This window comes from Cyanistes caeruleus, chromosome 10, assembly GCF_971803275.1.
Source record: "Cyanistes caeruleus chromosome 10, bCyaCae1.hap1.1, whole genome shotgun sequence".
Classification (NCBI taxonomy): Eukaryota; Metazoa; Chordata; class Aves; order Passeriformes; family Paridae; genus Cyanistes; species Cyanistes caeruleus.
Genome location: NC_141710.1, coordinates 9,487,848 through 9,515,084, shown reverse-complemented (window position 1 = coordinate 9,515,084; position 27,237 = coordinate 9,487,848). Strand labels below are relative to the sequence as shown.

Genomic DNA, 27,237 nt, shown 5'->3' with positions numbered 1-27,237 from the left:
TTTTGAAAAGACCAGACCATGACTTTAGATGTAAGCATCAGAAAAAACAGCAAAAATATATCAGAACTTAAAAGATAAGGAGAATAGAATGATGCCCCCACACGCTCAAAACTCACTTGCACAAAATAGTATTTTTTTTTCCTAGAATGTAAAATCCACAGCAATTTGATATTTTGTGCTCACTGATGTAATTTCAATTGCAAAAAAATAGTTTTGTTTTCTTTTAAGAACAGTTAATCAGTCAATGTCTTAACAATACTTCCTTAGCATTCTTCAAGATCAAAACACAAAAAAAGCAAGGTTGCTTTAGCAGCAAGGTAAACTTACTGCACAAGGAAGAGTCAATTAAGAAGAGTTCTGAAAAAATACAGCATGAAAGGATAAGGTTTTGCAAATGGAAGACAATGTGGAAGAAACACAGAAGACGGAGGATTAACAACACTCAATGGATAGCACGAACTTTTAGAGCTTTACACGAGTGACTTAAACTGAAGTTTTTGTTATGTATAGGAATAATAAAAATAACAATCAAGTTGCTCTCTAACATCCTCATTGTTACAGCACCATGCAACTGAAGAAAGAGCAACCCTCAGGTAGCACTGGGGTCTTGTCTTGCTATCTATCTTTCCTTGTGGAAGAAAATGTATTGCGACCACAAGAGGTATGAGAAAAGTTTCAAAAATATACACATTTACACTGAATGAAATATTTAATTTGAAAATTATTTTTCTTAGTATTGCTTTCATAATGTATTCAAAATCTGTATTCAGAAAATGTCACAAAACATTTTGATTTTTTTGACTATTTTAGGGTTCTCCTCTGATTGCATATCATTAAGTTGTTATGAATTAGTAGTTTTAGTTACTAAGACCTTGCATCTGTCACTGACTAGTTTTTATATGAATGTTTGAAAGGCATTTAAATGAAAGTAATAGCTTTCCATTAATTATCTTCCAAAAAAAAAAAAATCTAATCAGTTAAATTGTATTTTAATATGCATGGTTTTTTAAATAAATATTTTTTCATATACTATGCTGTTAACAGAGCAACTCTTAGGCAACTTTCTTCATGTCTCCCCACAGCTGCTGGTTGAACATACTAAGTCTGCTGCCTCATGTAAACCCATGTTTTCTCTTCTACTTATACCCTTGCACTATAAAGCCAGTACATGTCTAGCAGTGCACTTTTTTATTACATTTCAACAGGAGAACCTTTATAGCAAAAAAAATAGAAGTGTACTCACAATCAACTGACCTTCACTCCAAGTACTCATGTAAGTACAGTCACTTGACTTCCAGCTCTTGTCTAGTTTACTGCAGGAAAAAGCTTTTGAATTTAAGCCAATTTGCTCTGAGTAGAGTGAGACAAAAACTGGACAGCAACACTAGTTCAAAACAGTTTTTCAGAAAGGACTAACACATATGTATTCAACTGTTTGCACACACCTGTGCTCCTGGTTCTCCTCGGTCACCCTTTTCACTTTGGGAATCACCAACCAGCCCCTGGAACAAAACCACACTGAGACTCATGTTTTGAAAATCACATTTTCTAAGTTAAATATATATTTCATAATTTTTTATCTTTAAAATAAATGCAGTTGGAATGCTATTAATAGCAATTTTATTCTATTCATTAGTTCTATTCTTGTCATTAAAGATTGAAATAATTTGGTCTGTAAAGAGAAACATTTATTAGGTGATGCTGCCTGAGCATCTGGATTTAAAGGATTTACTTTTGGTCACTTACTGTAAACCCCATTGGCCCTGGGGGTCCTCTTGATCCTTTTTCTCCTTTTTCTCCTTTCAAGTCCTATTACACAGAAAGGAAGAGCTTACTGTGGGGTCTTGGATTTTTCCATGCTTACCTTTTCAGTCTGATTGTGCAAATAGGAAATTCTTATGTCAGCAGCAGGATTTTTTGAGCAGAGATGGTTCTACTCAAACATTAGACTATTTTTAAGAAACAGAGACTTCATATCAGTGCTCCTGCCTAAGTTTATGATGTTTGAAAAAGAAACCATTTCTGCACATGTCAGAATAGAGCTAGGTCAAAACAACCTATCTGTGAATGTATGCAAAGGGACTGCAATAAATATCCCCACAAATATAACAAGAAACAAGCAAAAAACCCAAATAAACCTCAGCTGCTTTACTGGAGCTAGAGTTACTTTCAAAACATAATTGCAGTGGCTACCTATGGCATCCTTATCTCTGTGGGTACAAGATTAAATTACGCTACAGTGTAGCAGTACTGGGCCATATCCTAGGGTCACTGTAAAGCCAAATTTTATGAACTGTCTAATTATTATCTGGTTAGACTAATGCTGCAAACTATTTATGTAAGGAGTTTTGAGAGGTTTCTAAACTGTAACGCACAATGCTGCTGAAAAATTGCCATTATAAGCCACAAAGTGCTCCAGGTGCTGTGTATTTGATTTAAACAAGGAGAGCTGGTGTTCCTAAAAGCTGAACCTTGCTTCTGCAATTTTTCTCTTCCCTCCTAAATCCAGTCTAGATGCACAATTCAATTTTACTTTAGCACACAATGGAGAGAGACTTTGGATGACTCCATAGATTAGATGCAAATTATGTAAGAAAAATGGAATTGAGAACACGTAGATTTGTCCTGTTAATATATGAATAGTTAAAATTCTATCAACTACTGCTGCTTAATTTCTATATAAGGATACAATGCAAGAACTTTAATTCACAAAGCAATACTTACAGCTGATTCCGACTATTTCCTTACATATTTTTTGTCTTTCCAACACTTTCCATGATTACTCATGTTTCAGCAAAATTAATGAGAAAACAAACTACAAAATATACATGAATATGTTGTAAGCTTCTGTGAAACTCTGGTAGCTCAGAGTCTGACATTCTCAGTACTAAGTCCCGGAGGTCAACTCAGCTGTGGCTTTGGTAGCCATTCAGAACATGCATGTAGATTTGGTGAAGCAGAAGTGATTTACTCTTCATGTACTCAGAGATTTCCAGCAGGTGAGGTACTGGTAAGCAAGAAACATTGCATTGGCATGTGCAGATGTGCACATGAGCACATAGACTCAGCCTAGCTGGCTCTACACACACTCTCTTTAAGAGAGCTTAGAACCTAATTAAACATATCTGAAATACATTACGATGGGTAAAAGGAAATGTTATCAGAGCAGTGAAGAAGAAAACATCCTCTAAAAGTAAAACCTAGTCTGATGGTATTTAACAATTTCACTACCGTCATGTTGTCTGGTCCGCTTAATGTCACAATAACAGTTCCAGGGGGCCCAGGAGGTCCGGTTAACCCAGTGTCACCCTTGAAAGAAAAAAAAAATAGAGCAAATTACAAGAAGTGTGTTTTCGTTATTTCAAATTACTACTGCTATACTTTAGATATTGTGAGAATTCTTCTGTCACTACACTCAGCCATTAATCTAGTTAACACTTCTCTTTGCTTGCTATTTATATTACAGTAAAAAAGACATATGGAAGACTTAACCTTCCCCTAGCTGTTTAATATAAAAATGCATTTACTGATTTCTGATAAAGTCTCCAGAAAAAATTTATATTCTTAATCCTATTTGTTTGTTACATAATTATTTTAACCCTAAAGCAAGTAAAAATATCTCCTTGATTACAATATTTCTATTTAATTATGTCAATCACAAAATTACATGAACTGTCTTTGGTGACATTCTCCAAACTGCAGTCTGAGTATTCCAAGGAGATCACGGAATCGTGGTGCTAACAGACAAAACAAGCTTCCACATGTCCTTCACTGACAACATTAGCAGTGAAGTGCACTTTTTCATTAAAGATCTTTCAGAGTAGGGAAAGTCCTCAATGTAATCTTTCCTGTGGAGCTCAACAAAACAACATCCCCAGTTTCCAGTGATTTTAAGCCAGTGGAATGCTTTGGCATGAATTTGCATGCTTTGGCTTGAATTTGCAGCACAACAGCCAAAAATGTGTTGCTCTTTTGTAAGGAAACAAAATGTTCCATGGTCACCTGGGCTACTGCTAATGAATAAGGAGGTCTCTAGGCGAGTTTTTTTCCAGGAAACTCCTAGCACATTCCTGGTAGTTATTACAATGCTTAAACCAATCACAGCAGTATCTGTGCAGGTCAATCAGCATAACTGTGAGATGCTCTGATTTCTTGCAAGGGTATTCAGATTGACTACACTGGTCCTGCAGCTGCAGGCTGGATGCTGAGAGACAGTGTGGGCATTTGCAGCAATTCCTATCTTAAGGTTACGTGGAATACAAAGTAAGAACATGACAGAAAAGTTATCCAATTTTTATTCAAAATCTGGAGTTTTTCTCGCATCACAAGGGCTAACACTGAAAATACACGGGCCAGAAGTTGTGAGACTACAAATGCTATATATTTACCAAGGTTTATCAGCTTAGGTAATGATTTAGGAGCACTACACAAATTATATATATTAATTTAATGCTATGTGTTAGTAAATATTAATTACTGGCTTCACTTCAGTGTCTAATCCTCTGTCTAGACATTTATATCATGAGCTCTTGTGTGAAAACATTTTGACCTTAGACACCATTGCCATGTTTCCATTTTTCAACAAAAGACTCACACATGTAGATTGAAAATTTGCATTTCACAGTACTTACTTCCCCAGACATTTCACAATAGCATATCAGAAAACGCAGAAAACAGAAACAGAACTTATAAAATGTTTAAAGCTTCTTATGAAATTACCTTTCTTCCTTTGGCTCCTATTACTTTCAGTCCCATAAGACCCTGAAAAAAAAAACCCCTAATGTTATTTATTTTACAAACATTTAAACCTGGATTAATTTATGTTACACATAACAGAAGTTCTCTTTTTTATTACCAATCTGAGACTACCTTAGGTCCAGGAGGTCCTGGTTTCCCTGGCATGCCCTACAAAAAAGGAAAAAAAGAATCCTCAGCTAAAAAACTTACAATATTTTTCCCTGATATAAGTGTTTTGAACTACCCCATTTTCACAGAATTTATATCATATTTTTACTCTTTCTTCCACCTTTACAACTGCAAGTCATTGCCAGTGGGTGACAGATTGTTTACACAGTCTAGCTGCAAACATATGCATCTCTTAATGTTATGCATATCAGTATTTAAAGTGAATTAATGGGTAATTATTTGAAAATTAAAATTTATGCCTACATAGACAAGAGATGCTTCTGAAAATATAGAATGATCATGCATAAAAAATAATCAAAAGAAACTGAAAAAAAATCAGATGCGTGCATAAAAACATAGTTTTTACATACAGGTGTCTAGACATCAAGTAAGTCTGGGAGAGTCAAGTACTTGTATCTGTGTAATTCCATAGGGATTAGGGAAAATCAAAGGTCAAAGTAACAAGGGAGACATAAATTCATACTAAAGGTCCTGGAGGGCCCTGTGGTCCAAGTTCCCCAGGATATCCTTGAGCACCCTGGGCACCCTGCATATTAAAAAAGAAACAGGAATAAATATCCTGGCAAGATTATCAGCAAAACACAACACTAAATTCAAAGACTAAATTCAAAGAACTGAATAAGAAACAGAGGAGCAGCTCTTCTGAATTTCCTTTTCCTATTTCATGAGAACACGGCAGTATAATTCTTCCTCACTGCTTTATTGTTTGGTATATGTTTTGAAACATGAGAAAACATCTGTTCTAGAATTAAACTACTCAAGTGAGGATGTAAGTCCTCTGAGAAATGTGGACTCATAATCCATATAGCCCTATTAATGCCTCTAATAAGCCTTCAAACCTTCAAATATTCTATGTAATAAATCATATGCTTTAAAGCTTTTTTTTTCAAAGAAATGGAAAATGAAACATTTTTATTTTCTTCTTAATTTAAAGCTCTCTATTTATTCCAATATTTATTCCAATAGTCAGAAGAAAAATCAGCCCTGTTAATGTCGATTACTGAAATATGGACAATTCTGTCTTTTGTTAGTACCCTAGAAGTAGGGCAGGTCTAACCTGTTCAGTCTTAACTTCAATGGGAATTTTAGCAGTTGGACTTGATGGCCATTATAGGTCCCTTCCAACTATTCTATTATTCTATTCTATTCTATTCTAAACACAACATATTCCTGTTCTGTAGGATTCTGTATTCCTACTGTGTAGAGGTAAACTCATGGAGCTGTAACCAGTTTTTCTCCATACCTGAAGTACTGTTTTTCTGCAATCTGACTGGCCTGCAAACTGACTGGTTTTGGTTTAGAAATCAGTGACACAGTTATAAAAAATACTGTATCTATATTAAATAATACACTTAAATTATGCAAAATACAAAATAATTCTAATACATATTCATATTATACAGAATGTGTTTATACAGATTACTGTATATTTTTATACATATCTATCTCAGTGCCTTATTTTATTATTTTGAGTTACCTGGAGACCAGGCATTCCTGGTAATCCAGGATCACCTTTTGCACCATATTCTTGGCTATATCCCTCTGCAGGGCACCCCTAGAAAATTAGACAAAAACAAACGTAAAAAGTCATGCTGTAGAACTCTGTAGTACAACAAATCTTCTAATACAGTTTGTAGGGAAATAAGCAAGATCAGAATTACATAATGTCCACTATGGATAATTCTACCTTTAAAAGAGATTTTATGAAACCTTTATATTATGAAATGCACCTTTTGCAGACCTTTCAGCTCTCTGATAGGAGCACAGATACACCTACATTACTTATGCACAGTCTGTGCTTTCTATTTATTTTTGTTATTTTTTTATCCCTTTAAAACACACTCTAGTCCATCTACAGCTTTCCATACGAATTCATCAACTGTTTGGTGGAGGAGCTTCAAAGTTCCTTGTGTGCTCGAAAGTGTTAAATTCACTACATGCAGTAACAGTAGTAACAATAATCTCAAAAATTGTAGACCATTTTGCCACCTGAGATGAATGTAGGACAAAGGAAGCACCAAACTTTGTGGTTGCTTCTTCTGGAATGTAAACCTTCTGTTTCCCATGGAGAGGTGAACAGAAACAAACACACAAATTGTTGATAACCAATAAATACTGTAATATGATGCAAATAACTGACCTTCTCTCCTTTGATACCAGCAACTCCCTATGAAGAAGAACAATCATATTGAAACAAAAAAATAAGAGTGCTGAAATAACAAATTCTAAATATTGTCTAAGTTTGGTGCTCTTCAGGTGATTTATTTTTATGAAGAAGGTGCATAGCCATGTTTACGGGGCCAGACTTCAATTTAAGAAGAGGCCAGACTTCAATTTAAGAAGAAAGGGTGTATTGTTAAAAAATAGTCAATCTTTCAGGTATAACTCTAGAAGTGCAGGCAGAAAAAGCTTTGAAGCCTGATCTTAATAAATGAATAAATAAAATCAGCAGAGCTGGTAAAATAAAGATCATGTTTAGAAGTTATTAGATTTGAAGCCACTGGAACTTGAAAGACAACATTCCTTTTCCATTTGTTTAGAAGTTTCTCTTTCAAACACATTTCTACAGTAAAAAACCCCAAATCCTAGGATTAAAGCAATGCACCCAGAGTGAGTAGTTCTGGATTTAATTCCTGGTTCTTATTGACTTAATTAAGCCATTATTTTCTCAAAGATACTTGCACATGAACTGAAAATGCAAACTACTAAATATATTTTGGACACCTTTAGGGATGTAGGTGGTAAATTTTCATGAGTATCCCATGACAGCCAACTCCAGTCAATGAATTTCATACAGAAATTGAAATACTAAGAAGTTGAGGCCTAACAGCAGACAATAAAGCATTACTTTAAACTTTGGTCTCTTTATCACACAGTTTTCATACTAATAAGATGGGAATACCTATATATTTCTACTGGTGTCAGTATGAGCTAACACGAGGCTTTACACTCCTTCAGAGACTGACTTCATGTGGTAGGAATGCACACAATAATGAATTTCACACTTACTGGAAGGCCTGAAGAACCTCTTCGACCTGGAGGACCTGGAAATCCTTGGTCACCCTGAAAGTAGTAACAGTGATTGTGATGCGTATTATGGTTTATTATTTGGCCTGATTTTGGCAAATGTAATTACAGAAGTTTTTTATCCTATCACACTAAACACACTGAGTTCACAACCATCATATTTCCCTAGAAGAGGATCATCCCATTTCATGCAGCTTGACTTCTATCCTAGACAGTTCAGATTAATTCACAGTTTCACTAGAAAACTATGATTTTCTGTAGTAGGCATCATTCTGACTCCCTGTTTTCTAATGCTCATAAAAGAAAAAAAAAAAAAACCTGATAAATCTGTAACTTACCATTGAGCCTTTTCTCTTAATTACTTTCAGGATTTATGAATTGACAACTGCAAGCTAGATACGGGCAAAATAAAATTATCTCCTTTATAACCCATTGTAATAAAAGGACACGTTGGACAAAACTGATTAGGTCTTCTGGATTTAATGAAAAAAGTATTATCTGTCAAAATATCAAATGTTATTCTTATCTTTTAGCAAAAGCTAAAATTTATAAATTTAATGTATTGTTTAAGTATTTATCTTGCACAAAAAGGTAGCACTTTTCCTTCCTCTGGTCCCATGCCACAAGTTTTTCTAGCTGATAAAGTCACAAACCAAAACAAGTCAAAGTTCTTGTATACTGGGGGAAATTTACAGCACTTTTTGGCCATTCCGAAGCCCAGCCAATGCAATCTCCAGAACACTCAGCTTGGTTTGTACCTTTGTGCCATTGCATCCTGGAACACCCGGGAGCCCTGGAGGACCAACAGTTCCTGGTTCACCCTAAAAGAAGCACGAAATTGACACAAGCTTTGTTTTTGCACATTCATATTGCCTTACAGAAACACTGAAAGTTTATGTTAGAGCAATGTTTCACAAGACTTGACAGATTACAATAAATTCTTAAATCATAACAATGAGTAAGAATTGCTGATGCCAAGATTTTTATCTCTAGGCCAATTGACAGAGACAATGTTGATGCTGAGACTAGAGTGAGCACATTGAGCTGAGGATAGCTGCACTGAAGACTGAAGAGAGAAATCAGTTTAATTTTTACTCACCGGAAGACCTGGAGGACCTGAAAATCCAGGTATTCCTGGGAGCCCCTAATGATATTAACCAAGAGAAATAATATTATGAATATTAAACAGAAGCTCATTAGGCAATTTTTCTTTGATTACAGTCATAATAGGAATGAATGCAAGTTTGATTCTATGAAAAGATCATTACTTCCTTAACTCTTCTGACTGTGAACCAAGCAGAATGCTTGCACCACAGGTAGCACACACTGGTTTTGGCCAGAGAAAAAAACCCAAACAACTCCTTGTGGTATTCTAGTCTGACTTTTTCACTGCACACCCAAATATTGAATACATACACCAATAACCCTGGATGTAAGGTGTAGCAAAAAGGGCAAAAGTTATAAAAATAAATAATACTTGTGCATAGACCATGTCCTAAATTTTAACCATATTTTGACATCAAATGTAATGTTTTGCTTTTATTTTCATGAATTATTGAACCAAGCTGGCAAATAGCATGACATTTAATACATATAAGTTTGTTTAAAATATCAACACTTACTCGTACGCCTTTGGGTCCAACTAAGCCTGTAAGCCCTGGAGAGCCCTATATCACAAATGGAAAGCAATGTTTTTCAATATGTTTCAATTGAGAAAGAGCACATAAATGCCACCAGGACATGCAATACTTTCACTATCAATACTAACGTGCACACAAATAAATAAATTATTAGCCTATTACAGTCAATAAAGGAAACAAGCATTTCATACAACTTGTGTAAATTGTGGTGTCTTGCCCTCCCTTTCAGTGTTTGCAGGGTATGTACCATAGAATCACAGAACGGTTCAAGTTGGAAGGGACCTTAAAGATGATCTAGTTCCAACCCCCCTGACATAGGCAGAGACCTGTTCCACTAGAACAGGTTGCTCAAAGTCTCATCCAACTTTGCCTTGAACTTCCAGGGATGGGGAACCTGTTCAGTGTCTCACCACCCTCCTACCCTCATAGTGAAAAAAGATTTATATGATAGGTTAAAACAAATAACGGTGTATGATGAGAAAGAAGTTGCTATCAATTTGGTCAAACTGTGAGACCTGGAAGTGCTTCCCTGTGGGCCAAGAGCTGGAAGGTTCCCAGATATGGGTGCTGTTCATGTAATGATCAGAGCGATGTACTGTCATCTGTACTGTTGAGCATGGAAAGGAAGACCAGGAGCAACCTGAAAGGGGGTTAAGCAGGATGGGAGAGCAAAGCAAAAAGACAGCGAAAAATGTCAATGACACTGCACCATCTGCACAAGACCTGCTGGAATTCTTTCAAGATGCTTAGAACTTTAGTGCTAACAAGAAAATTTTACCATTCCCAGAAAGGAAATAGAAAAAGTGAAGAACAGCATGGCTTCTAAAATCCTAGGCCACATTCCATTTCAGGTAATGTAGAGGCATTGGATAGGGGAGGCTAACTGGCACACACTACAACGCATGGCAATTCAGACTAACAGAGGTCTTCTTGCTAGGTAAACTAGCCTTACTTTTTGCAGATTCTTGCAAAATTATTATCACTTACTAAAAGGGAAATGCTGTACTAAACACTTCAATGAGTTCAGATAAAAGCCTCATCAACATGTATCAATACATACACGAGTATCACTTCCAGAAAGTATTGTCAGAATAAGATAGGACAGAATAATGCAACAATATATAAACAAATGAAAATAATAAAACCCAATAAAATGATTTGTTTAAAGGTATAGTTAAGTGCTGTAGCCACAATAGTGCATGTCCTAGACATAATCTGATGGTGGAAATAACCTCCCTGATTTATACTGTGGCTGAGTTCACACCATACTTATACAGAAATAAGTTATTCACCAGAGTTAATTTATTGATGACAGCAAGATTACTGCTCCTCAAGAAGCATATGCAGACAACACTTTTAATGCACAATTTTTTGTTTTTTTCTACTCATGCAGGAGTTATTGAAAATTCATATTCAGCCTCAGTTTAGGTATACAGGAAAGAAAGCAAGCAAGCAAGCTCAGGTCAGTGAAGCCACTCCCTCCATACTGCAGGCAACCAGAGCAAGATTTATCTTAAAAACCATTTCTCCCTTTTCTTAAATCTTTTTTTCATATTTGTCTCAGTAGTAGCTTGTTTACTTTCTCCAGCAACAAATGTCAATATGTAAATTGATACTAAGGCAAAAACTGAGGGTATGCTGCAAAAATCTGTCTAGACCCATGTTCATTGTCTCTGGCAGTTCAGTCCAGCTGCTTTAGCACTGGCCAATGGACAACTAACAACAAAAGCCCATGGTCATATCAGCCCTACTCTGATGCTGTCAAAATGACTCTTGCAGCTGGTGACCAAACAACATCCCTACCAATCAGGAAACTCTGAGACAGGTTTTGGTTTGTTTCAGTTTTGTAAAACAGAATTTTCTACACAGCCATAGCTAACTTAAACCATCAAGCGCAGTAACTTCTGTGTGTATTTCTCTGTCTCACATACATACCTACCTTTGGTCCCTGTGGCCCTGGAGGCCCTTCTGGACCAGGAAAGCCTCTTTGACCAGGTGGACCTGGAACACCAGGAAAGCCTTTTTCACCCTGTAAACATTAAGATAATGAAACTCTTCAAATATCCAAGAATTCTCCTTTTAATAGCTTATTGCTAAAGTATTCATTACTTTTAGTACCTCTTGGCTTTCTGCTGTGGCAGATCCACTGCCCTTGCCCACACTGACCTGTTTTTGTGGTCCATCTCTGGGCTGCCTCAGCCCCACAGCACCACATGCTCATAAAGTACGGCTGAATTATCAGAACACAAGACAGTATTCAGGATTTTGCAGAGTATAGACATTAGCTGGCAGCATGAAAAATTTAAGAAAGCAGCTGATATATATTCCTTGTTAATACTTTTGTATAATGTTTAGCAACACAAATTGAGATACTTAATGGCTGCTGCTGTACAGCAAGGTCAGTTCCAAACCATCAATATAGAAGAAAACAGTGGGACTCAAATGCAACAAAACCATTCAGACAGAATAAAACCCCCTTGCTTTATGTAACAAATACCTTAATTTTTTCTGAATCTCAGAGATTAAAACACCAAATTACTTTTTCATGCGGTGTTTTTGTTTTGGGTTTTTTTGTTGTTGGTTTTTGTTTGCTTTTTTTATAAAATTCAAATAAATAAACTATGTAAAGGAAATAAAACTGAAGCTATGAAAACAATACAGGAGGCTAAGCTAGAGTGAAAGGGGCATTTTCAGTTTTTTTAGTTAAATATAGAAGATGCAAGTCTTAACTTGGTTTAAATGAAATGCTTCAAACATGGAAGCTCACAAAAAAGGTGTTTCAGCCCTTCAGACAGCAGCAATTTGGCATGCTCAGTTTTACACCAGTGAAGAGCTGCCAGTTCAACACCTTTTACATCACAGCATGACATGGGAAGGAGAGAATTTAACAAATAGTAATTATATATATTTATATCTCTCAAGATAAAATGTAATCCCATACTATTTTAACACATGAAAATAACAATTTCATTATAAAGTGTCTGTGAGATCTATATAATAAACTGGCATAGCGTTTTATAAAAAATTGATTATTTTATGTAGCAGGATCCCAAATTAGGAGCATGACTGCTATTCCAGGATGAGCCGCTGGAGGGGGTTCGGTACCAGCTCACAGGAAAACCAAACTCCTAGACCTGACTGCCCAGAGCAAGAGCCACGCCGTGCTGTCTGAATCCCGCGCAGCACAGCGCTCTAGTGACAGCTTCACTGCCTTCTCTACAGAAAAGGCAATTTTAGCCACACTTTCTTCTTAGCAGATCACCAAGATCAGAGGATTTTCAGGTTGAAGAATTCTAAACACCGAATAATTATCAAAACATGTTGATTAATGTCGTTATCCTGATTTTCTGCATGAAAGTCTTCATCAGTCTAAATAATGATTTACTCTTACCCACAAATTACTCAGTTATTTTAATGAAAGTGATAAAGACAAGTTGTGGGTGTCCATTTTTATTAATATTTCTCTTTTAGTGGGCAGCTTATTTTTTCTAGGTTTTCAAGTGGTTTCAATTCCACAGTTTAGGACAGTCAGGTTAGACCAACTAGTAATATGAAAAATAAACAGGGAGATTTTACTGAAAATATTAGTATTCTCCTTTCCCACTTATTAATGTGTATTTTAATAATGAGCATATTTACTTCCAGATAAATTTTATCCAACTTCATAAAAGCAGATGGAATCAATCAGTGGGACTTATCATAATCCTAGATCTTTATAGATGTCTGGAATCTGTTGATAAGGTTTAGTATGACAACTTTTGTGTTCATGCCTCACCTAAATTGCAACCATGACTTCTTCAATAATGCCCCTTTCATTTGGAATCAGTTGTTCTTCCAACTGTGAGCAGGAGTTTCAAAGAATTTTTGGCATTTGTGTAATTCTGGTTTGTCTAAAAGCCACTCAGCCACTGCCAAGCTGCTATTGGCAACAGACAGAGCTGTGGATCTGTTACTGCTGATGGATTTGCTGTTCTTTCAATGCTGGCAAGGTATTTATGATTAGGACTCAGAAACTCATCCCATGCTTGATCTACAAGAGGTTTATCTGTTGGATGCCTAGTGTGTGCAGCTTTCCTTCAGGCAAAGGGGGGTGGGCAGGGTCCAGAGATGGAGAGAAGCACTGAACATGAGACTCCTGATGGCGTGAAATTTTAACAGGAGAGCAACTGCCAAGGTACTGGCATTAGTTAGGAGTTAGTGAAAGAGACCTGGCGCTTCGGACAGTTGCTCTGCTGGTGTCCAAACATCATACAGTGCTGTTAAACATGCTAATGTTTACATGTTAACATGTAAACATGCTAATGCAGTAAAAAAATTCAGTTGAAAAGTCTAAGTTAAACTGTTTCCTCAAAGTTAACAGAATTTTGTAAGGTAATCAATCTCTGTAGACTCTGTTGGCAAAATACCATCACACACCAAATTCACTCACTTTATCAATTGAAGTAATCTATCAACAATTTCCAGGCACATAAACTAATATTAAAAGAGGAAAATGTACCTGCTCTTACCTTACTACCTTTTGTGCTATCACAAAAGCAGGGACTTTTACCTTTGCATACACAGTTCTGAAAAAGAAAAAATACAAACTTTATAATACAATTATTTTTTCTCATTGAGCTGTTTGAAGAGATGCAAGTAAGATCTCAGTTTTACTAAGTAATTATTTCACAGATAATACAGCTTAAAAAAATGTTTGTGAAGAGGCAATTCTCAATAGTGGCAAAGAGCTCATTATTCCTCTGTACTGCCTTTTGAGACAAATACAAGCATTAGTGAGATCTTGCAGACAGAATTAACTAACCCCTGTATTTTGTTGTATTACAACAGTCACAGTGTTTCCAATTTGTAACTTTTATGTTTCTTTCATGATGGAGGAGAGATGCTGCAAGTTGCTGTTCTCTACAGACTTGACAATTACAGACAGTTGCTGATTGTCTTTTTAGGTGGCTGAACTTAGGTGATATGATGCCATCTATCAAATTAAAAACAGCTGTAGGGAGCATTCCTCCAGTAAACACATACTTAAACAGTTACTTACAAAATAAAGCAGAAAGTAAAATCAGTTAGCCATGAAAGGCAAATCTTCAAGAAATTATTGTGTCTGCCTCTGATTTATACAGCAGATCAGTAGGTGGCTACTTGATGTTACAAGCCAGATTTTTAAAGAGTTGCAAACATTAAATAGTTTATCCTTTGTCATATTTAGAGAAGACTCACCCTGATCCGACAGCTAGAATTCAAGTGGTACTACTGCATCAGAAATTTGGAAAACAAAGGTATAATGTAAGACAGAAATTGTCTAACTATGGTACCTTTACTATTAGTCAATATGATTACATCACCAGAGACGCAAGAATAAGCACCAGTGCAGAATTAACAACAAACAGTATCCTGATTTCTCCTTGGTGAGGTCAATCAGTCTGGTACCGGATAATCTAAATTCATCAGGTCAGTTATATGACAGATATTTTAAGCCTTTAAACACCAATAGAAGAGGATAAAGCGACGTATCTATCCAAATAAATTTGAGATAGTTTATGGGACAACTGATTTTCTTGTTCCTTATTCAATGACAGTACCTTGTATCCCAAAGCATTCTCTTCAAAATAGATTATTGGTAGAGGTCTGCTAAGAAATATAAAAAAGGTAGTTGCTCAAGGCAAGATGAATACATAGATTATATATATATATATATACACATTATAATTCTATAGACCTTAATGGAGTTGTACCTTATTTCTGCCTGTGAAAGCAAACTAGAAGCAGATTCTTTTCAGTATTTGTATAAAAAGCACAGTTTTCAGGACATGTAGAGAAATCAAAAAATGAAATTACTCTCCTGTAAAAGGTATAATCTGCAGAAGATTTGATGTGTACAGATACAGAACAAACCCTTTTATCTTATAATCAAAGACAATCCAATGTGAAGAGAAATGCATGAACATGCAGAAAATTATGACACTATACAATTAACCTAAGTTAATAAACTATTGAAAGAAAGAGAGCCTTTGCTCTTCAAGAAGTCAGAATGCTTAGAATGTGTTTAATTTGCCATTAGTAAGCTTTCAGATCTATTTAGGTCTTTTTGTGTACACATATCACTTTAAACTAAACTGAAAAGAGCAAAGATGATTTAACATTACACAGTCAGTTAGCTGGATAATACTAAATGTTTTGGCATATGATTTTTTATGTAAGATTAGATTACATCTTCTGTACAGGAGCTTTGAACCAAAAAATCATTGCTCACTTATACTGCTGGATGCTTTCATATCCTTGCAAGATGCCTGCAGCTCCTTTATTAAAGGATCATAAAAAACCAATATGATGTTGCCAGGTCATGAGATAAGGAAGCTGAATATTAGTGATTAACAATTTATTCAAAATTCTCACAATAACATCTACATAAATAAGTGTATTAACCAAAGCCACAGGTTTGCTGCATGTATTTTGGTTTCGTGATTTTCATAATAATAATTTAAATTTCTTTCAAATATTTAGATGAAGAATATTTTTGATCTAAAATCTAGGTCAAAGGATACAGCCAGATCATTATATAAAAAACAAACTAAATCAATTTACCAATGAACTAAAATAGCACTTGGAGTAATTTACAGAGGAACCCTTCTCCAAAGTGTTTTTAGTGATAGTTACAGCGTTATATTAAACAGATACATAATTCCAGTAGTACATGTTGAGGCACATTTACTGCAGCCGTTAATGTTTTGTTCAGTGGGTGCAACCTTATGTGTAACACTGAATTTCCCTTACACTTTGGGATTGGATTCTATAGGGATCTGACCTCTTCCTGATTCAGTGAGTAACTTAACCAACTGCTTAGAAAGTATTCCAGTCCTCTCCTTCACATAATTCCTCAAAGAAATGACACAAAAAGAAGGAAGAAATAACACACTACAGACTATGTTGTCACCCATTAAAATGTTAATGCAGATTGAGTATGGCACTGCTACTCCAGCCACTGCAGTGGTGATAACTTAAATTTGAACAGAATCTGGCACAGTTCTCTGCACTTAGCAAGTAGCACTGGTTACATGAGACTACCCAAGAACATATTTAGGGATGTTACCAAACCTGAATATGCCAAAGGATGTGACAAAGTCTTAATGTGAGAAGACCAAGCAATGCAAGTCTTCCTATTCTGTCACTAGCACAGGCTCTGAGTGCTGTCACTCACACTGGTGGGACAACACAGTCCTACCAGGAATGGTTTACAGGCAGGAAGATGGAGCACAGACAAACAAAGTAAGCATGATCCAATATTTCTCCATTGATCTATTTTTTGGAATTATATATAAAATGACAGAACTGTCAGAGTTATTTCCTTGTTTTTCCAGATCAAGAGAAGATCAGAGTAGCTCAGCTGTAATTTCAAAATACGTATTTGTATTAAAAATACTGTAGCCAGGCCAGAGAGGCAGCAAAATGCATTGCTGCAGGAAGCACCATATTCTTTAAGTATACTTCAGACCAAGACCACACAGGATGAGTAATTCAGTTCAGATGAAACCTGGGATGAAATTAAATGTATTGTGTAGGAATAGAGTAAAGTGGCTGAAGCAGGGCTTAAGTTTGCACTTTTGGCCTGACTGGTCTTTAATTTCATGGGTGAACTCCACTGATGCCCGAAGTAAATACTGGTTAACATAAATGAAAGATGACTGTGCAACATGAGGTATTTTAAAATGAATTAAAAGCAGTGCAAGTGATATCCATTAATTACTGTGGACAGTAAAGATAACCCAGGTGTCTTCTCTCAAGTGGGTGATGAAGCTGTCACCTTCCTTCACTGTTTTTTCACAGCTGATCGGACTTTTTAAAAATGCATAACTAATTTTTCATTTACACTTGATACTTATTAGCATCTCACTTATTCTGCCATTAGGTCTTTATCTCCTAACTTACAGAATCACTAAATTAGAACTCTATCACTATGTGGAATAAGACTTACTGGATAGTATCTATTTTTCTGTGACGCCACTTTTTTACTCTTTTCCATATTTCTGCTCATTAATGATATTCTGAGCAGCCTAAAAATATGCATATCATCACAGTAGTCCTTTCTAAGTGAACGTAACTTATCAGCTAATTTCAAGTTTTCTGTAATTTCTCTTAAATGCCAACACTTATTAAAAATTACATATCAGTGAGCCAGCTTCTTTAAGTCTTGATTATGAATTTTCAAGGGCTGCTGACACATGGAGATTTTTGAATTCTTCCTGGGCTCTCTCAGTGCAGAGCAATCACTTTACACATCCCAGCTGTGTCTATAAATCACTACTGAGCACATAAAATAACCCTGCTCCAACAGTTGATGTTAACATAGTGCTTAAAACTTCAAAAGGCCCATTTCACTCATTCTCTATTACATGTTTTCTATTGTATCTAATAAAAATGGGAGTAATACATTGTGATTACAGGAAGTGGAAAGTTTTGCTCTATCATTTATCTACACTGCAGATTTGTGTTGGGGTAGGTATGCTGCACACATGTGAAATGCTGCACTTTCTGAAGAACATTGTGGTGGTAGCTGAAGTTTCTAGCTTGGATACAGTTACAGTTTTGAAAATATATCCTAGCCTGCATGAGAGGATCTGAGAGCAGAGTTTTACAGAAAAAGGTTCCCACTGTGAGAAAATATTTTTCTTCTGATGCACCTGTATTAAGACACTTATCTAGATTAGCACAGTCAGGAATTCTAGCTAGACAAGGTTAGTGGATACGTGACCCTGGTAGCATATTCCTCATGTTGCACAACTGCAAATCACCATGGAGAGTGCAAGGTACTGGAGAATGAGGTCCCCTCACTCCAAAACATTGCTATCAAAACAAAATACCAGTCTCACATTTAGAATACTAAAAGTTTTTCATGCATTCTAAGCATCAAACATGAATTCATTAAAATTATCAAAGACCACTAAGAACTTTGTGTTTTTTTAGTGATTGCTGGACCAGTACAACAAAACCAAATTATTAAGCCTTCAATAAGTATAGACAACATAGAGCAGAAATAGGAGATGATGAGATGAAGGAAAATATGCCAGTTCCCAAACCCTGAAACATTGTGTAGTCACTTGTGAACTGGAAGGCAGCCAGACATTCCTACCTTAGAAGACTCCTGTTAACAGCCATGTATGCTATCACAATTCACAGCATTTTGCTTACCAGCTGAACACCTAGTACAGGATGAAAACTATTTCATTTAGACTTTCCATTATGAAGTAATACACCTGTAACTTAACTAATAAACAGCCTGGTTAACAGGACCCAACACAGAGAGCCTGGGTCTAAAAGACACAGGAAGAGACAACTGTTATGCTGCAGGCAGTGCAGTTGTTGAATAAGCTCCATTAAACACCTGTAATGGGAACCTTGCTCAGGGAATACTGTTGAATCAAAATGCCTCATTGGTGACACAGGCCTGGTATTATTGGTTATATGCTGCTTTCAGTGTGAGGTGCAGGAGAGAAGTCCTAAACATTTGTGCTCATAGGAAAATGTAACATTTCACAGAAGCTGGACTTTGTGTTCACTTACAGATACACAATTCATGGTCACATGATGTTAACACACATTTTTATCTGAACTTGGTAAGAATTTCCTTACTTTAGATACTTAATTTTAAACTGACATGCATTCCTTTGGAAGGGATTTGCTCATTCATATAATATAAAGATATATTTATAATGATATTTCAAACCAACTAGGCTAAATGAAATGTCTAGAGAAATGGAATAAGCTCCTGTATGTGAACATTTAAACAACTTTCTACTATGCCAAGGGGAACGTGTATGAACTCCTTTTTTCACTTCAGATATTGAAACCACTTTGAAGAAATTCTCTTACTTTTTACAGCAAAAATCTGTTGGTTTAGAACAGCAGTTTGGTAGTGTTAGACAAATCTCTCCTAAGTATCCACACTTAGCATAATAAAAAAGCAGTAACATAACCCTTAGGTTAAACAGTATAAGCCAGATGAAAACAAAATTTTCAGAGAATTTCTGGTATCTCTTGCTTCTTTTTTTGTTGACATACTTACTGCACAGCCTATCTCTTTTTTTTTTTTCTGTGAATGAACCTGTTTGTACAGAAGTTCCAAGAAAACACTGTAATATAGCTGTTCATACAGGAAAACACACTACTGTGTCAATGGGAGTGTGTTCCACATGCAACTCCCATAGTGCCAACCATACTCTTTATCAAGCAGATAAAGCACAATTAATTCTACTGGTCTTCTCCCTTCTCTCCAATCAGTGAGGAATCCAATCTCACTATCAGTGAGGAAGTGTGAGAACAGTAGGGCTTAGCAATCTTCACTTTGCCCATGTCTTTATCACTGCCTTAGGATAAAACAGATAAAATGTTTTAATGCAGAAAAAACCAAACACACTGAGTTTTCATGAACTCAAATGATTTGTGAGCTCTGTAGTGATGCCTATTTTGTAGACATTGCCTAAAATTAATCAGTATCTATATAAGTAGAGCTGGTATATTTTGTGCAGTTTTGGAAAATTGTATGTTGAGGGTCTAAAATCTCCTGTTTTGGGGAGGGTCTGTGTGTGTGTAAATTACTTTTGGTCTATAAAGAGAAGATACAGAATTTCTCTCTCATTAGACAAAGAGAATGATGCTTTTCCTTCTTCTTCTAAACCACAGAATATTTTGACAATTATGTTTATAATGACCAATACCTTACTTTAAAAATCATCTCACTGGGATGGAAGCTACTGATAAGAACTATCAGAAATGGAACCAAACTTCTCATGATACATTCAGATGTGTAAAATCACCAATGATGTAGCCAAAAACTCCATCTCTGTGGTTGGTTTCTTCTCCTGACCTTGAAGAGGACATGGGGACAACAGAAATAAATATTTTTCTTTTCTCCAAGGAAAAAAAGACTAAGCAATTCAGGCCGCACAATTTTGTTTTGGGTAGCTAACTCTTAAGAGTGTTTAATCAGCTTATTCATCCGTGCTCTTCCTTCCTACAATCACCTTAAAAGAGCAATCTAATAACAAAGAATACACACCATTTAACTAGTGAATTTTTGCTTACTTACCACAATATGGCTAGCAATAACTCTCACATTTTGTATCTCTTCCCAGCTGTTGAGTGTGGGAACAGTACTCACTAAAATTTTTGTCTCCTCAGGCCTGTATATCTGTATATTCATAAAATTCCTGATGTGCATCTTCTGTTAAGTAGTGCAAACAGCAATGAAAGCAACAGTAGCTTGTTCAGAGAAGGCTTATTGCACATGCTTTGGTTTTTCCTTATTTGAAAGGCTCTGTGACTTCACAGATTTTAAAAAAATTAAAGGTCACTTCTTCCTGCAGCTTCCTCCAAAATAATCTGTGGAAAAATGCAGCACAAAGCCTTAGCTAAAAGGTCTTCACTAAACCAGGCAAAATGGGAAACCTGTAAACCTGTGAGATTTGTACCCTATCACAAAATTGCTAAGATAAATAATGAAAATGGAACTAAAAATATATAAAATGCAAAAAAACGGAACTTTTTCAGTGTCACTGTGAGATACTGGGGCTGCAAACAGTTAAAGGAAAAAGTCTTCTTGTATTTTACCTTCCTTCTATGCTCCTGTAATCCATGCCAACATACTTCTAGTATTACTTTGTTAGGCAGTAAGGTGAGAATGTGACAGTTAAACAGATGACCGGACATCCCATACTAGTTGTACTTAACAGCAAAGTATTTTGTTTCAAAGATCTGCTATATCAAATCAGCTCAAGGTATTGCAGAAGAGACTGCTAGAACAGACCTTAAATAAAATGGTTCTGTCTCTATGAAATTCAGAGAAGAAATAACCAGTTTGCCTGCCTAGTCTAACCATTTTAATGGTATTATTCAGCCAGCAAAAAACTGGAATTATAGACTTATGCGTACTTGTCCTGTAGGTTTTCCAGAAAAGGCATCAAGTGTCAACAATTCAATTCTTACAGGTGTTTACTTAGGTCACCTAAGAAGGTTCATCTTTCAGTTGTATGATGCAGCACACACATAGGCACTTCACATTTCTTGGCCATCAGAGCAACGTGCTGCAAACCAGCAGAAGTCCATCAATTTTGATGCACAAACATTAAGGTAACTCTTCTAATTTATGCTACCTCTCCTGGCCCAGTAGGAAAAGCCTAGCTCTGCAGTGCTGTGACACTGGCCTGTTTCTCCATGGAGGTGATGGCTGAATTACAATAAATGTAGAGGCAATCAGGAGCAGAACAGTCTAGAAGAAGTTTGACCCATTCTCAGGGGAACACCCTCCTTGACTTCGGAGCTGGGATCACATTAACCAAATCAGAGGGCACTTCACAAAGGACTTGTTTTTCTAACATGCTCTGTGAACTCTCTTGTGTATTCAGGTGCACATCTTCCCTTCTCAGCTGCTTGAGCAACAAAGAACCTGGGTGCTTCCAAAGGCCATTAGACAAGGAGCATTCTCACCGTGATACTTGGTGCCTCCACTTTTATTCCTGGTCAAACTAAGCCTGCATCCCATTCTTACCAGCCTTGGAGATGGCCATGGGCTGATCTATAACATAATTTTTCCCTTCCAGAGCCATGTATTAAGATCTATTTGTGACAGCAATATAGGTTGCATATAATTAGGAAAAAAACCCCATTGTTATTAGGAAGCAAAGAAGATTCATTTTAAGTACTTGCATGCAAATTCCAAGATTTATAAGAAATGAAATTAATTGTGAAATATGAACACTTGCATCTAGTCACAGACACTATAAGTGAATAAGAGGATGTAAAACAGCTCTTCCCAAGTCTTACAGTGACCAAGATTATTACATTCCCTCCTTTGCCACCAGCACACAATGAAAAATATGAAATGTCTGATGGAGGCAAAAAACATAACAAGGTGCACCTTATTTTATCCTGTGAGCTAACAAACATTGCAACAGTATTTACAATACAAATTAAAAAGTGGTAGTAAGGTGAGGTGCAGCTAACTTGCAAGCAAGTATTCTTGCTCAAGTAGAAACTCTCTTTATCCTGTTCTGAATAAATACTAACATGATGCCATCAGAAAAATGATCAATGCCAACTGGATCAGTATCAATTGAGTACAAATGAACTTGACCAAGGTATTTTTCCTATCGGGAAAAATTGAAACAACATGTCATTTGAAACAACAAATTTCAGGGAACATTTTTAGATTAGTGTTTAATTTGAAGATATAAGAGAAGTATATAAATGGTTTCAAAAGACAGGACACATTAAGGGAATTAATTGAATTGTACATTTGCATCAAAACACTATCAGTTCCAGGCGCTGTTAGATAAAATTAAGCAATGTAAAAGCAAAAAAAGATGAAGAACAGGAAGAATCTTGTGCCCTGTGAAAACATATTGATGATGATGATTCTGAAATATTTAAATGAACAGCAGAAAAATCTGAAGAATTGTAACACCAGTATTTGAAGTCAAGGAAGAAGAAAGCTCATCAAAGAAACTTTTACTGAGTTTTCAGAAGATGTGATTGGAGCATGTCAGTGTCCAACAGCAGACAATAATACTCCTTAGCAGGTGCCAGAAAGTTCACCCTCCTAAGGGCAGAGAAGTCTGGACTCCATGAAGAGCTGCAAGGACTAAAAATTGCTGTATAAACAGCAGCAGGCACAAATGAGCAATTTGCTTTCCTGCCTTCAGAAATAAACTACACCTGAAATTTTCTATGTTGGAACACTTTTTTAATTGATGCAAACAGCAAAAGTATTGCTGGCTGGTCAAACATCAATTTATTTTCACATGAAAGTGTAGAATGATTTTAGAACATTAATTATACCTACTTCTTTGCAATGAACAATTTAGCCAAGATGCAACAATTTATTTATCAATTACCTCCTGTCAATTACAGTAGCCACTAATATTTAATTAGGAGTTTAGACAAAAGAGAGGCTTAGAAAGTGTGTGTGTGTTGTGGGACGGGCGGAGGCACTCCTGGAACACAGCCTGTGCCTGCTAAAAGCCATCCAGAAGCCCACATGATAATATCCACCTCTTCAGGATATGGCAGGATCCACATGAATGGCAGATATCCACAGAGGAAGGGGAGAATGGAACAAAAATCAGAAAACTGGGCAGAAGAGAGAGACAGGTCCTGAGTTAATGATTAAGTGTTAATGATTAAGAGCTAATGATTAAGTGTTAATCTTCCACATCTTGCTTTACAATAAGCATCAGCTCTAGATGGAGCCTGAAAAAACTGCAGAAAACATGTACTTTGCAAATAGATCTGGTACATCTGTTCTACATAAGAACTAAGAGGTATTTAAATTCCATTACAAATAAAACAATTAGATCTTTGTTAAATTACTAAACTTGACTGCCAGTCGAGTTAGAGTGCCATGAAAAAACCCAACATAACGGGTGAGCCGCTTATGCTGTTTCCAGACACTCTACCCAGAATGGGTGAGTGAAAGAGCTGCATGAGTTTAGAAGAAACATTATTACTAATTATACTGCTTCAGATAATTATAACAAAATGTGGCTCTGCTTTAGCAACAGCGAAGTACAAGATCACATTTATTCCTTATAAAGGTGACCTTCAAAATGTTTTGAGAGTCAGTGAAGATTTTCATGTAGTGTTAGAGCTTTACTCCTGCATGCAAGGAAAAATTAACATTGTTGACTATTATTGGAGAAGGACCTTGAAATTTACTAAAACTGTCAGTTTCTTGTGTTCTAGGTTTATCAGAAATTTTAAAACTGTCAATTTCGTGTGTCTGATGTCTACCAGAAATTTACTAAAACCGGCAGTTTTCTGTTTGGTAACTTCCAGAAGTGTTGAAAGCTACACCAACCCGTGTACCCTCACAGCTGACTGCTCTTCTCCCAGCTGGGAATGTACAGTCCAAATGTTACAAACAGACACTAGAGAAAGGCACAGAAAAGACTACAATATGATCTAGGAAAATTTATTGGCCAAACGGTGAAGGACGCTCGTCATTAAGCCTGAAAGACAATCTGTAAGATGATTTTGTCATGAAGGTGGCACAGGTGGTCCCGACGGCAAGCGCCGCTCCGGAGGTGTTTGCCTCAGGGACCAGCCACTCCCACACCGCTCCGTCCTGGCCGTCCGATCCCCTGTGCCGCAGGCCGGGCCTCCGCAGCCGCCTCCCAGGCTGCTGGCGGGACGGAGCCCCCATCCCACCCCGTGCCGTCCCCTCAGCTAGAAGGGTGGGAAGCTCCTGAGGCCAGCGGGGACGCGGTGCCCCGTGCAGGGCCTCCTCTCCCGTCCTCATCCCCGCCCGGCAGCGGTCTCCGGGTAGCGGTGCCCTGCAGCTGAGCGAGACGTACCTCGCCTCGCCTCGCCTCGCCTCGCCCTGCCCGGGCGTGCATACGAGGCGCATCATTTGAAACACACGCACTCATCTTTCCTTCCCCACCAGCGGCCAACGCAGTGCGGTGTCCTCGGGGAGCGCGGAGCCGAGCCCGCTCTGCCCCAGGGTTCGCCGCAGCCTCCGCGGGACCCCGCGCCACCGCCCCGTCCCGGTGCTCACTCACCTCGGCCGCGGCGCGGCCCGGCCACAGCAGGGCGAGCAGCAGCACCGGCGCCAGGCGGCCGGGGCAGCCCCCGCCGGCCATCCCCCCCTCGGCGCTGCCTGCGCGGCGTCCCGGGGCGCTTCGACTCTGCCCCCCCGCCCGCCCTCCCGTGGGTTTTGGCCTGAGGGCTCCTGCTCCGCACCCGCCTCGGCGCTCCCGGGTCGCGGCCCCGCCCCGGCCACCCCTCTCCTCCACCCCCTCACCCCCCCGTGTGTCCTGCCTTGGGCACCGCTGGCAGCCGCCGCCCGTCCGTCCGTCCTCAGCGGGCATGGAGTGAGCGAGGTGCCGGGGGCTTTCCCGCCTGGGAGCTGAGGTGAGCGCCGCGGACGGGCAGCCCCGGGCGGGGGCACCTGGCGCTCCTCGGGACGGGGCTGGCAGTGCGTTGAGGGGCAGCCCCGTCCCGGGACAGCGGGAGGTGTCCCGGCTCCGTCCCCCGGCCGCGCCGCCGTGAGGGCGCAGGTGGCGGGCCCGCCCGAACCGCGGGGCTGCGCGGCGGGAGCGGGGCCGCGGCCAGCCCCGGGCACCGTCCGAACGAGGTGCGGGCTGCGCTCGCACGGAGCGGGGTCGGCCCTGGGTCCCGGCGGGGAGAAGGGCACGGTGAAACCGCGCGGGAGCGAGGCGGTACCAGGAAAGGCGGCGGCGGCGGCAGCCGGGGCCCCCAGAGCCATCCCACCGCTACCGGGGCGCTCCCGAGCACGGGCGGGAGTTCCTTCAGCAGCGCTCTCCTCTCCCCGAGTGTTTTCTTAATGAGACACAGGAAACTCCCAGAGGGGGAGTGCTGCCCCACCGCAGAAATGGAAAGCAGTCTCCCCAGGGTTTCCATGTAATATGATAGAAAGCTTTTGCGAATGGAGTTGTGATTTGTAAAGTGTTGGCAATGTGTAAAGTTTACCACATTTATATTATTAACAGGGCTGCTGCATGCTCAAGGTAACCTTTCACCAATATAGAGTGCTGTTTTGAGAAGGTAGAAACTTAGCATGTTGGCAGTGCCAGCCACAACAGCCTTATTTTGTCTGGAGTGTTCATGGATGCTATACAGGAAATCCCATGCTACAGGTTTTATTTGCACTAGAAGTGATAGAGTAAAAGCAACTATCTAATACATGTATATAAATTTAGTAGTGTTCATGAAATATAAAGCTACAGGCTTTCATGAGCAGAAAAGCAGCCACAGAGCATTGTGAAACAGATTCTCTGACAGGCACAAGAGTAAAGCTGGATCTCAGTAGACCATACTGTCAAACTCCTATGAAATCTGCTGTGAAAGATGATTACCAGAAGCTCCTTTTCCAAAAAGTTTGGTAGTAGCAATAAGAACATGCTTCTGGAAGAGGTGAGCATTTTCTTCAGTACCAAAGATCTTGTACATAGCAACATGTTAAAGCAACTTGACTTTAAAATATCCAACATCTGTGAGAGCAAGCTGGTATAGACAGCAAGTTATGGAGGGAAAGGAAAAGAATTCTCTTGTTTTCAGGCCTGATTGATGGTGAAAAATAGTATCCACTACTGGAATTTAACATGAGAAGTTACTGGTGTTAGAGATAAGGTAGTAGACACACATTTATACAGAACTACCACAATTACTACTGTAAAAAATCAGTGAGTTAGGAATGCTGTTGGAATATTATTTTTTTAGTAGGGATGTTGTTATTTTTTACTTTTCTTACAGATGGGGAACTGGGGCACAGCAAGACTGTAACAATTTGACAGATGAATGGTGTACTGTACAGTTCATATAGGGAGCTATCTGGCAGCATGGACTGGCTGCCTTTAGGCTATTTATTCATCTTTCAGTGCACAGCAGCTTCCAAAGTCTCCTCGTAGTACTGTGGGATTTGGATATACTGTGCATACACACAGGAGTCAATATTATTTATAGATTAGTTCTGGTTAGAAAGATGCTAGACTATCCAAATAATAGAAAGCAAAACAGTAATGTTTCAGGAACTGTACCCTCACGTGTTTAACAAACACATGTCTGCTGCCTGAACAGCTATCAGAGAGCAGCCAGTTTGCTGCACTTCACATCCTTACTCCCTGCTCAGGAGCTG

General features: G+C 38.2%; 2 protein-coding genes across 3 annotated transcripts in view; one reads left to right on the top strand and one right to left on the bottom strand.

The window, feature by feature from the left end:
* COL4A3 (collagen type IV alpha 3 chain) overlaps positions 1-25,661 on the bottom strand; it is a 58,818-nt gene extending 33,157 nt beyond the window's left edge. Inside the window, exons 1-15 of one of the 2 annotated variants that reach the window (XM_086844847.1) lie at positions 25,401-25,661; positions 14,102-14,158; positions 11,533-11,622; positions 9,576-9,620; positions 9,053-9,097; positions 8,712-8,774; positions 7,936-7,989; positions 7,067-7,093; positions 6,404-6,481; positions 5,390-5,452; positions 4,870-4,905; positions 4,720-4,761; positions 3,232-3,309; positions 1,747-1,809; positions 1,446-1,502 (exon numbers count right to left, since the gene is read on the bottom strand). In XM_086844847.1, the coding sequence (XP_086700973.1) occupies positions 1,446-1,502; positions 1,747-1,809; positions 3,232-3,309; positions 4,720-4,761; positions 4,870-4,905; positions 5,390-5,452; positions 6,404-6,418 (354 nt within the window). In that variant the 5' untranslated portion in view covers positions 6,419-6,481; positions 7,067-7,093; positions 7,936-7,989; ... (4 more) ...; positions 14,102-14,158; positions 25,401-25,661. Of the gene's footprint in view, positions 1-1,445; positions 1,503-1,746; positions 1,810-3,231; positions 3,310-4,719; positions 4,762-4,869; positions 4,906-5,389; positions 5,453-6,403; positions 6,482-7,066; positions 7,094-7,935; positions 7,990-8,711; positions 8,775-9,052; positions 9,098-9,575; positions 9,621-11,532; positions 11,623-14,101; positions 14,159-25,141; positions 25,338-25,400 lie in introns of those variants that run through there. The other variant, XM_086844846.1, reaches the window with a different exon arrangement.
* Positions 25,390-27,237, top strand: part of COL4A4 (collagen type IV alpha 4 chain) — a 63,018-nt gene continuing 61,170 nt past the window's right edge. The window contains exon 1 of the mRNA XM_086844844.1: positions 25,390-25,493. The gene's annotated coding sequence lies outside the window, so the exon portion shown is untranslated. The remainder of the gene's footprint in view (positions 25,494-27,237) is intronic.